At 39.3% G+C, this 11,388-nt stretch overlaps 1 protein-coding gene across 1 annotated transcript; it reads right to left on the reverse strand.

Moving 5' to 3' along the window:
- Positions 1 to 6,507: 6,507 nt before the first annotated feature.
- On the reverse strand, positions 6,508 to 10,456 carry LOC109794762 (uncharacterized). The gene is made up of 5 exons (XM_083061353.1): positions 10,343 to 10,456; positions 8,023 to 8,905; positions 7,775 to 7,890; positions 7,352 to 7,660; positions 6,508 to 6,774 (listed from the first exon to the last, which is right to left on the reverse strand). Exons 1-5 carry the CDS (start codon positions 10,454 to 10,456, stop codon positions 6,508 to 6,510), a joined length of 1,689 nt encoding a protein of 562 aa, XP_082917479.1.
- Positions 10,457 to 11,388: the final 932 nt, after the last annotated feature.

The following is an 11,388-nucleotide window of genomic DNA, read 5'->3' on the forward strand; positions in this document are numbered from 1 at the left end:
TTCACGCACTTGGCACTTTTGTAACCTTGTCTCTACGTCTTATTTTATTTATTTTCTGAGAATTGAAATGAATCGAAGGTTTTATTATTATCTTTTGTCACGTAGCTTGAACAAAAAATAATGTGTTAAAATGATGCAGTGCATATAATTCATGCATACGACAAAACAAAAACAACTAGGAACTAAGCAATGAACGAACAATACTTTTAAACAAATTTTTTACACATTCATATATACATTGTAAAAGTAAAGAGGAGGATGAATTGGGGTTACGTTCAACTAATTGTACACTTAGTTCTTGTTTATGTAAGTGTTGAAAAAATATTTCTTGCACGTTTTAATGAGAAGTATTTTTTTTTTTGTCAGAGTAAAACTTATTGAGAAGTATTGAAAAACTTAGACTTTACATTACTCTTTAATGCAAAGTATAAGTTTTAATGTAAAATTATAATTAAAAAGGGTTTAATTTAGGTATATTATCGGTATAAAAAATCATATTATAAACCGATTAAAAACTATTCTTAATATGAATTTTAAGTAATTATTATAAAACCAATTTATATATTTTTTTTAAAGTTTAAAATCTAATTGAGCACATATTTTAATTACATCTAATAATTCAAAAATAATTTATCAAACTCAATCTCACCTAATTTTAAAGAAAATGAGTCTCTAACTCTCAATTAGGATACCCTAGGAGGAAAAAATGAGGCCTACATGTTACATATTAAATGCGCGTTTAAACTTTTAAGTTAATTCTTTTAAATTTGAAATTTGAACAAAACACAAATCCACCAACAAATTCTTACAAATTATGAAAATTTTCTACACTTTTAAACATCCTACTTAATCATAATACTTTTATCATTAATTTATTACCATTATTTGTTATTAAATTTTGCAGGCACTGATTACGTATATCATTTGTGATAAACATAATACATGGGAAATAATGAAGTATTATAATGGTTAAAACTTTCGGTTGTTAGGTCAAATTCTTACTAGAGATGAATTTTTAATTAATTGCTAAAGATCCACTTGTCCCTAAGCAGCAACCAAAGTCTAAATTTGCCGGCATATAACTTCATTTGCAAACCAAATTCTCAACATTTATTTAATATTAATATGAAGGAATTGTTTTTATTAAAAATTTGACTTTTTGCCTCACTCCCAAACATCATATGAAAACGGGTGTTGTCATCTGTAATATGCACTTCCTCACAGTTCATTTTTTTTTTTTTGTCACTTTTTATTTTTTAATTCAAAAAATAAATTAAGAAGAAGAAAAAATTGCAAGAGAACTGAAAATTGAAAATTTGTGTATATCTGTTTATGTTTGACAAAGGGGCATTAATTAAAAGCAATCCATTCATTGTTCACACACCTCATATGAACCTATGTACCTCTTATAATAATATTCATTAAAAGCAAAGTGTTACTAAAGTATTGCATTAGCTGAAAGACACATAACCCCACCTATATCTTTAATTTTGAAAATTTCCTTATTGCATTGTTGTCATAATTAAACATACAGGAAGTATATATACCTATAAAATCTATGCATTTCAGTCATTTTGCAGAGCATGTATTAAATAAAGTAGTAACAAGTAGCTAAATCAACCAACCTAAAGTCTATAAATAATAAATAATTAACTACATACCACGGGAAATTTGCCGGCATCAAAGGAAATTACCACCAGAATTTGTGTTACATTTAACAAAAAAAAAGGATTAAATTTTCTTGGTTTTTGAAACGAGTAAAAAAGTTATTTACAATATCATAAAACTTTAAGAATAGTAGTGAAATTTATTCGAATATTTATTATGTGTTTGCTTTTACGTTGTGTATGTACATTAACATTAAAAGAAGCAACAAATGCTAGATTCAACTTGATGCAACAAGATATCACATACATACCTTATCTATTTGTCAGTGCATTTCACTTTAGTGACTTTAATATAAGAATTTGAAAATTTTCATGCAACCAACTTATTAATAATTTAACGTAAACATCTCATAAGAAATCATAGCAAAAAAATAAGAGAGAGAATTCTATTTTTTGCACTTTCACAATTTCATACAAAACTAAAATTACCATCAATTTTTGTTTCCTAAATAAGTCACCATCTGCAATAAATTCCAAGTTTTCACCCTTCATCTGTAATATTTTTACACCTGGCAGTTGGTACCCTCAAAACTCGAACAATTTAAAAAGAAGCTATTTCAATGGCTTTTTTTTTAAATTCAGTCACAGGACTCTTGTTTCATTTCACAACCCTGCACTTGGTCCCTATAATAAATGTAACTGAAACCCTCACCAGTTCTTTTTCCTTCTTTGGTTGCAAATTTGAATTGAACTCAGCGTTTGTTATTTTAAAAAAGGGTACAACTTATCGTTTAAACCTACACAGTGACCACAGAATTATGGTCGTTGCAATTCAATAAACGTGGATACCATATTAATTAATACTTATTCATGCATCAAAGTACATTGAGAAAAAAAAATTATTCAACCAAGTATCAAAACTTCAATGTCATTCCAAACTCTCTTGAATTTTATTTATAATATTGTAATTGTTATTGATCCAAAAGATTTTTATACATATAATGAGAATGAAATATAGAATTTAACATGCTAACTTCACTATAACATAATATGTTTAATAAAGATGTGAAATTTCATAACAACTAAATGACTCCTTAAAGTAAGATGAAAATTTTACCATTATGATTATAATAAATTATCCTATCACAAGAAGTCTAAGAAAGTTTTTACAGTTCCCGCTTCATGAACAGACATTGTTTATAAAAGCAAAATTTGCAACGATTGGGGAAAAAGTGCGTTTAATTGCAACTGAAATTGATTTAGACAAACAAGGAAAACAAAAATTGACATGTAAGCTTGGCCCATTCCTCAATTATGGTGTTGCAATGCTAAAATGAGTGTAGCCTTTTGGCTACTAAATTTTAAACACAACTTTTTTATTTTTAACTTTTTTTATGCTTTACACTGTTAACTTTTCCTCATCAAAATTTCATCATCTAATTCAAATTTTTTCATGTTCTGTCTACTTCTGGCGGTTAAGCAAATAGAGGGAAAGCATGAAAGAGGAAAGGGTCTTTAATTTTGAATTTTGTGGCTAATTAAATGTGAGCAACATGGTGTTATGAATTTTAGCAAATACGTATCTCAGTGTGACATTCAAGGTAAAAGAAGAGTAGGGGTAGCACATATATATATATAGATGGGTCACAATGGCTAAAAATAAAATAGCTACCAACCCCTTTCCCTTCTCATATACAAACCTTTGCATTAAATAATTGCTACATAAACAAAGCAATTCTCTTTTGGTGTCCAAAGTTTCTTTCACATCTATAGAAATAGCCTTCAAAATCTCCATCCAGGCACTATCTACAAAATTTGAATTTTAAATTTAGAACAAAGATAGGTTGGCCTTTGCCATGCAATCCTACTACTATTGTGTCTTGTCATATGGAACTTAGTATGAGTTTTTACAACTTTATCTATCAACTCATACCTTTCCAATTCAATCAAACTTGTTCGGTTAAGTATTGGATTTTAGTGTCGAAAATCTAATCCAATTCAAACTCAATTTATTGAATAAATATTAAACTTTACTTGTATCGAATCTTTGTTGAACATAAGCATGCACAATAAAAAATAAAAAATTTAGTTCATGCATTTAGAAGTCTATAACAAGCCTATTTCATATGATGAAAAAAAATTGATTCAAAATTTTATACTTTATAATTAATAATATTGTTTATATATTTGTTTAATTTTTTAACATGAATAAAATGATTATAATATTGATTGATAGAATTTTCATTTTCACTCATAGATTTTTGATATTTATTTGAGTGTAGTGTTTTGCTAATTGTTAAAATAATTTTTAATTATTTATACTTAATAATGTGGTCCAATCTAATTCATTATTGATTGGATTGAATCAATTGGGATGCAATAACATAATTCAACTTAAACTATTTTAATCATTAGTATAACATCTTTCATAAAATTCAACTCAGTCACATCCAAAATCATTGTGCATGATACATTTGCATGAATTTGCTCAAGTCGGAAATTATAATAAGGGGCAAGCCAGCAATTGTACATAATCAAAGAGACAAATACGAGGGTCCAAGAATTATTTGAAAATAAAATGAAATAAAGTAAACTAAAAAGATGTAGTGTTTAAAAAGACCTAACTGGCTTTGAATGATGTTGAACACGGATTCTCATACACATGGACCCACTCCCATAATAATAATAATAAAAAAAAACAGGTTCTGGTGTTCCTTGTATTTTTGTGACCCATGATGGGTGTTGGAATGAGACATTTTGTTATCTAGCTTCTCCTCTCACTGCTCGATTTGATATTTTTGTAGCCTTCCATTGTTCTTATGTACGTGTATTCATATGTTATATAATAATTATTTGGAGCACCGTCGTCTTTTCATGAGTTGATTTCTATGGAAAATGATTTAAAATTGTAAAATCATGGTTAAGATAATGATAGTCAGTGTAACGACCCGGCAGGTCATTACACTCACCATCACAGTACACCGGAAACTCGAGACCGGATAGAACGAGTATATAAATATAGTGTCTAGAATATAAGTATATACAATGTCCTACATCCGACTAGAGTTAGAGTGTAGAATACAAAATACATCCAAAACCACTATATCAAGTAGCCGTAACAAAACAAAACAAAACATCCATAGGAGACAGCTCCGCCTACCAGCTGCAGATTCACCACTATCTACCACCTATCCCTGCTCTGCTCCCATACATAGTATGATCATTGCAGTCCACCCACATGGAAACAACAAAAGGGTAAGCTAGCATAAAAAGAAACAGCATAAAAAAAAATTTAAGTAATATAAACAACTACAACTATCAACACTTCATCAACGTACATCCCATCGGTTTCTCAACATGATCATCAATAAGCATACAATGCGTCGTCACGCATATCAACTCGGAGATCTCCTACAACAACTCAGTCTTTCGGCCTACATCAACTCAGCCTTTCGGCCTACATCAACTCAGCCTTTCGGCCTACAACAACTCAGCCTTTCGGCCTACATCAACTCAGCCATTTTGGCCTACAGCAACTCATCCAACAATCAACACAACTTTTCTACATTCAACACAATACAACTTTTAGCAACACAATTAATCATAGATCAACATTATCAACAGTATTATCTACTAATTCATCACATCATATCCAACAATTTCAACTCTCCTCATCATAAAACAACCTTCTACAGCATATAGTGAATTGTCATTTCCGCGCCCGGCGCACTCGTGGTTGCGGCCGACGCGGCACAACCAGAGAGCTCTAGGGACTAACACGCTCGGCGCAATACCTATTGCGCCCGGCGTGAGGGAAGGCAGAGACCTCATAGGATCTCACATGCCCGGCGTACGAACCCGCGCCCAGCGCAGGGTAGGCAGAGACTTTCTCCAAGTCTCACGCTCGGCGCAATATATATTGCGCCCAGCGCCACCTCTGGCAGAGACTCCCATGGAGTTTCTACGCCCGGCGAGACAATGCCAAGCCCGGCGCCACACCAGAACCCCAAAACTTGAGTTATACACTGATATCGCGCCCAGCACGGTTCCACCACGCCCAGCGAGGGCCATCCAAAGACTCACATCCTCAAGCCCGCCCGGCGCATTCACCATTTGCGCCCGGCGTACTTGCCTAAATGGAGTCTCTGATGGTCACGCGCCCGGCGCGACGAACTACGCCCGCCACATACTCAGCTATTTCCCTCTTCATGCCAGGCCACCAGAAAGTCTTCCTAAGGTCCTGGTACATCTTAGTCATACCCGGATGTATGCTAAGTCTACTCTTGTGGCCTTCCTCCAACACAGCTTTCTTCAGCTCAACATCCTGAGGTAGGCAGACTCTGCCCTTGAACATCAAGATTCCATCTCCTCCTAGTTCGAAGTCAACAGCCTTCTCGGTACCCAACCACCCAAGAAGCTTCACCAACTCGGCATCTTGCAACTGCTTAAGTCCAACCTGCCTCAAGAACTCACTAGTTATGGTGACTGTTCTACAACTAATATGATCCTGAGCTAACTCCATACAGAGATTCAAATCCCTGAACTTCTCAACTAACTCCGGCTCTCTTACCATCATACTTGACATGTGGAGGGACTTTCTACTCAACGCATCCGCCACCACATTGGCCTTGCCCGGATGATACATCAACTGAAAATCATAGTCCTTTAGGAACTCCATCCACCGCCTCTGTCTCATGTTCAACTTCTTCTGATCAAACAAGTACTTCAGACTCTTGTGATCACTGAAGACGCTAAACCGAACTCCATACAAATAATGTCGCCATATCTTCAAGGCAAAAACAACAGCTGCCAACTCCAAGTCATGAGTGGGATAGTTCCTCTCATGAATCTTTAGTTGCCTTGAAGCATATGCCACCACTCTCCCGTTTTGCATGAGCAATCACCCCAGGCCCTGATGAGAGGCATCACAGTATACGTCAAAAGGCTCACCAGAGTCCGGTAACACCAGCACAGGAGAAGTGGTTAACCTCCTTTTCAGCTCAACGAAACTCTGCTCACATGTATCAGTCCAAATGAATGGTTGCTCCTTCCTAGTCAGCTGGGTCAGGGGCGCTACTATCTTAGAGAATCCCTTAATGAACCGACGATAGTAGCCCGCCAATCCCACAAAGCTCCGAATATCAGTGACGGTCCTCAGACGCTCCCACTGCAACACCGACTCCACCTTAGCCGGATCAACAGCAATCCCCTCCGCTGAAATCACGTGGCCCAAGAACCTCACTTCATCCAACCAGAATTCACATTTTGAAAGCTTAGCATATAGCTGCTTCGCTTTCAAAATCTCCAGTATCATCTTCAAGTGCTCTCCATGTTCTTCCCGGGTTCTTGAATAAATCAAGATATCATCAATAAACACCACCACGAATTCATCCAAGAACGGCCGGAAAATCCGGTTCATGTAATCCATGAACACTGCAGGGGCGTTGGTCACACCAAACGGCATCACGACGTACTCATAGTGGCCATACCTAGTCCTGAAAGCAGTCTTCGGTATGTCACCCTCCTTCACCCTAATCTGGTGATACCCCGATCTCAAATCGATCTTAGAGAACACCGATGCCCCTCTTAGCTGATCCATCAAGTCATCTATCCGGGGGAAAGGATATTTTGTTCTTGATGGTCAACTTATTCAACTGCCGGTAATCCACACAAAGACGACTGCCCCCATCTTTCTTCTTCACCAACAACACAGGAGCACCCCACGGTGAAACACTCGGCCGCACCAACTGCTTCTCCAATAAGTCTTCCAACTGACCCTTCAACTCACTCAGCTCGGCAGGAGCCATCCTGTAGGGAGCCACCGACACTGGCCCCGCACCTGGAACCAGATCAATGCCAAACTCTATTTCCCTAACAGGAGGTAACCCAGGCACCTCATCAGGGAATACTTCAGCAAAGTCTCTCACCACATCTATCTCAGAAATGATTCTCTCAGTCTCCTCACTCATCATAGCAAACAGAAGGCAACCTTCTGCTCCATCCCTCAACCATGATTCAGCTTGACCAGCTGAAATCAATAACTCATCTCCCTCCTGCGAAAAGATCAACCGTCGGTTGGCACAATCTATGAGAACACGGTTGGCAGATAATCAATCCATCCCCAAGATTATGTCAATATCAACTAAAGGTAAACAAATCAAGTTTACCTCGTACTTCTTCCCATTCACCACAATGGGGCAGCCAGCACACAGCTCAGAAGCGACTACTGAAGCAGAAGCGGGCGTCGACACTAGCAGTCTCAACCCCAAATCAGACACACGCACTCCCAACATAGCAACACAAGCATAGGAAATAAAAGAATGGGAAGCCCCAGAATCAAACAAAAGCATCACATCCTTACCAGCAGCCTTGCCCTTCCCCTTCACTAGGTCAGAAGAAGTCGAAGCCTCAGCACCAGTCAAAGCGAACACCCTACCAACTGTAGTGGGTCGGTCACCCCTCTGAGTCTCTGTCCTCTGAACGCTACTCCTCTGAGTATCGGCTCTCTGTGCATCGCTCCTCTGAGTACTCCTCTCCGGTCTACCCCTGGTGGGACAGTTGAAAGACACATGTCCCATCTGCTGACATCTGAAACACCTGCTCTCAGTGTGTGGACAATCCCTGATCAAATGGGATCCACCACATCTGTAACACCTAAGGGCATCACCTCCACCCTGTCCTCCCCCTCTGGTAGTCTCAGTAGGTTGCCTAATAACAGGACCCCTTTGTTGTGGCTGGGGCCTATCATACGGCTTCCCCTGACTTCCACTTCCTCTCTTGGACCCAGATGGTCCCTCAGCAGCTCTGGTCACCCGGCTACTCCCTTCCAACCTCTCTACAATCTTCGCCTTCTCCACTAAGGCGGGAAACTCGGTGATGGCCATAGGCACCACCACCTTCTTCAACTCATACTTCAGCCCCTCCGCAAATTTTCTGCACTTCCAGGCTTCAAAAATAGCCTGTGAATAGAAACGAGCCAAGTGCTCGAACTTCAATGCATACTCTGATACAATCAACCCACCCTGAATCAATCGCAAAAACTCGGCCTCCTTGGCGTGCCTCACGCTCTCTGGATAGTATTTCTCCATGAATACGGTTCTGAAACACTCCCAATCAACTGTAACTCCCCGAGTAGTAAGCATTTGGTAAGTGTTCCTCCACCAATGCTCGGCCTCTCCTACCAGCATATACACAGCATATGCCAACCTCTTTTCTGCAGAGCACCCCAGAACATTAAAGATCTTCTCTAACTCACGTATCCAGCGGTCAGCTACCTCTGGATCCGCTTCTCCCGTAAACTACGGGGGTTGACACTTCCGGAACTCAGCTAGGTCCCAGCTCTCCTGTGACCCCGTGGGCCTTGCTGCACCAGCTGCAGCTCTCTCAGCTTCCATCCTAGCAAAATATGCATTTTGCTGTTGCATAGCCATAGCCATCATCTCTATGGCACGGGCTATCTGTTCGTTGGTTCTAGTCATCGTCTACAAAATAACAGTATCTTTAGTACACTACCAATCACCCAAACAACAACTATCAACATAGTAATTCATCACATCAACTAGCACAACAAGCAACACAACAAGGCAACACATCACAGAGTTAACACAACAAAAGCCTAAAGGAACCACCCCCAAAGAGGGTCCACTATACTCGACCTGCTCTGATACCACTAAAGTGTAACGACCCGGCAGGTCACTACACTCACCATCACAGTACACCGGAAACTCGAGACCGGATAGAACGAGTATATAAATATAGTGTCTAGAATATAAGTATATACAATGTCCTACATCCGACTAGAGTTAGAGTGTAGAATACAAAATACATCCAAAACCACTATATCAAGTAGCCGTAACAAAACAAAACAAAACATCCATAGGAGACAGCTCCGCCTACCAGCTGCAGACTCACCACTATCCACCACCTATCCCTGCTCTGCTCCCATACATAGTATGATCATTGCAGTCCACCCACATGAAAACAACAAAAGGGTAAGCTAGCATAAAAAGAAACAGCATAAAAAAAAATTTAAGTAATATAAACAACTACAACTATCAACACTTCATCAACGTACATCCCATCGGTTTCTCAACATGATCATCAATAAGCATACAATGCGTTGTCACGCATATCAACTCGGAGATCTCCTACAACAACTCAGTCTTTCGACCTACATCAACTCAGCCTTTCGGCCTACATCAACTCAGCCTTTCGGCCTACAACAACTCAGCCTTTCGGCCTACATCAACTCAGCCATTTTGGCCTACAGCAACTCATCCAACAATCAACACAACTTTTCTACATTCAACACAATACAACTTTTAGCAACACAATTAATCATAGATCAACATTATCAACAGTATTATCTACTAATTCATCACATCATATCCAACAATTTCAACTCTCCTCATCATAAAACAACCTTCTACAGCATATAGTGAATTGTCATTTCCGCGCCCGGCGCACTCGTGGTTGCGGCCGACGCGGCACAACCAGAGAGCTCTAGGGACTAACACGCTCGGCGCAATACCTATTGCGCCCGGCGTGAGGGAAGGCAGAGACCTCATAGGATCTCACATGCCCGGCGTACGAACCCGCGCCCAGCGCAGGGTAGGTAGAGACTTTCTCCAAGTCTCACGCTCGGCGCAATATATATTGCGCCCAGCGCCACCTCTGGCAGAGACTCCCATGGAGTCTCTACGCCCGGCGAGACAATGCCAAGCCCGGCGCCACACCAGAACCCCAAAACTTGAGTCATACACTGATATCGCGCCCAGCACGGTTCCACCACGCCCAGCGAGGACCATCCAAAGACTCACATCCTCAAGCCCGCCCGGCGCATTCACCATTTGCGCCCGGCGTACTTGCCTAAATGGAGTCTCTGATGGTCACGCGCCCGGCGCGACGAACTACGCCCGGCATGATACCCAGCAACAACCCTCAAACTTTCGAAAATCTCATCAAAACCTGTAAAATAACCAGGAAATCCCACATGCAATCGGCCTAAAATACTGCAATTCCATCAAGCATCACGAAAAACCTCTCATTTCCAACATGCAACCATAAAATCAAAGAAACCCAAATTTTTGCAATGAAACCCCAAACTCCCAAAAATCCATTTTTTAGCAATCACCACCAAGAATCAACAACCATCAATCAGAAATTGAGTTTCTAGAACTCGTTTGCAACCAAAAATCCACAAGAACTAGCTTCCCTTACCTTGGGTGAAGATTCCGAGTTCCGGGAAGCTTTGAACGGAGGAGAAAAGAGAACTAATGAGCTTCGAATGCAAGAGGAAGGAGAGGGAATCCCGACACCGGCTAGCACACCTCACAACTCAGCACCACCACCTTGAGTTCAAATAATGAGAGAAAAGAGTTTTAGAGGATTGAAGGAAAGAGGCTTCAGTTCAAAAATGAGAGAGAGAGGGTGAGGTCTTATGGAAGAAAGGAAAAGTCAGAAAAGGGGTCTCACAGTCAGAGTCTTAGGAATTTCACTGCTCACAAAGCCAAACAAAGTGATAATGATCCTTCTTAACTTGTGCATGATCATTATTCACAAATGATAATCACACTCTTCCTAACATGCATTTCTTTTTAGTAGAATGGAAAATTACTATAAATCAAAAATTGTAATAGGCCTGTATTTCATTTAATGAGTGAAAATGTCACTAGGATTTCTAGTAATTATTTTATATTTCTGTTGTTGGTGGTGTTCATGATTTCCCTTTTTTTTTTTCCTTTTTCCTTAATTATGGCTTATTAGAAGGAGCGTGGAGGAG

This window comes from Cajanus cajan, chromosome 1 (genome assembly GCF_000230855.2).
Source record: "Cajanus cajan strain Asha chromosome 1, NIPB_CcT2T_4, whole genome shotgun sequence".
NCBI classification, from domain to species: Eukaryota; Viridiplantae; Streptophyta; class Magnoliopsida; order Fabales; family Fabaceae; genus Cajanus; species Cajanus cajan.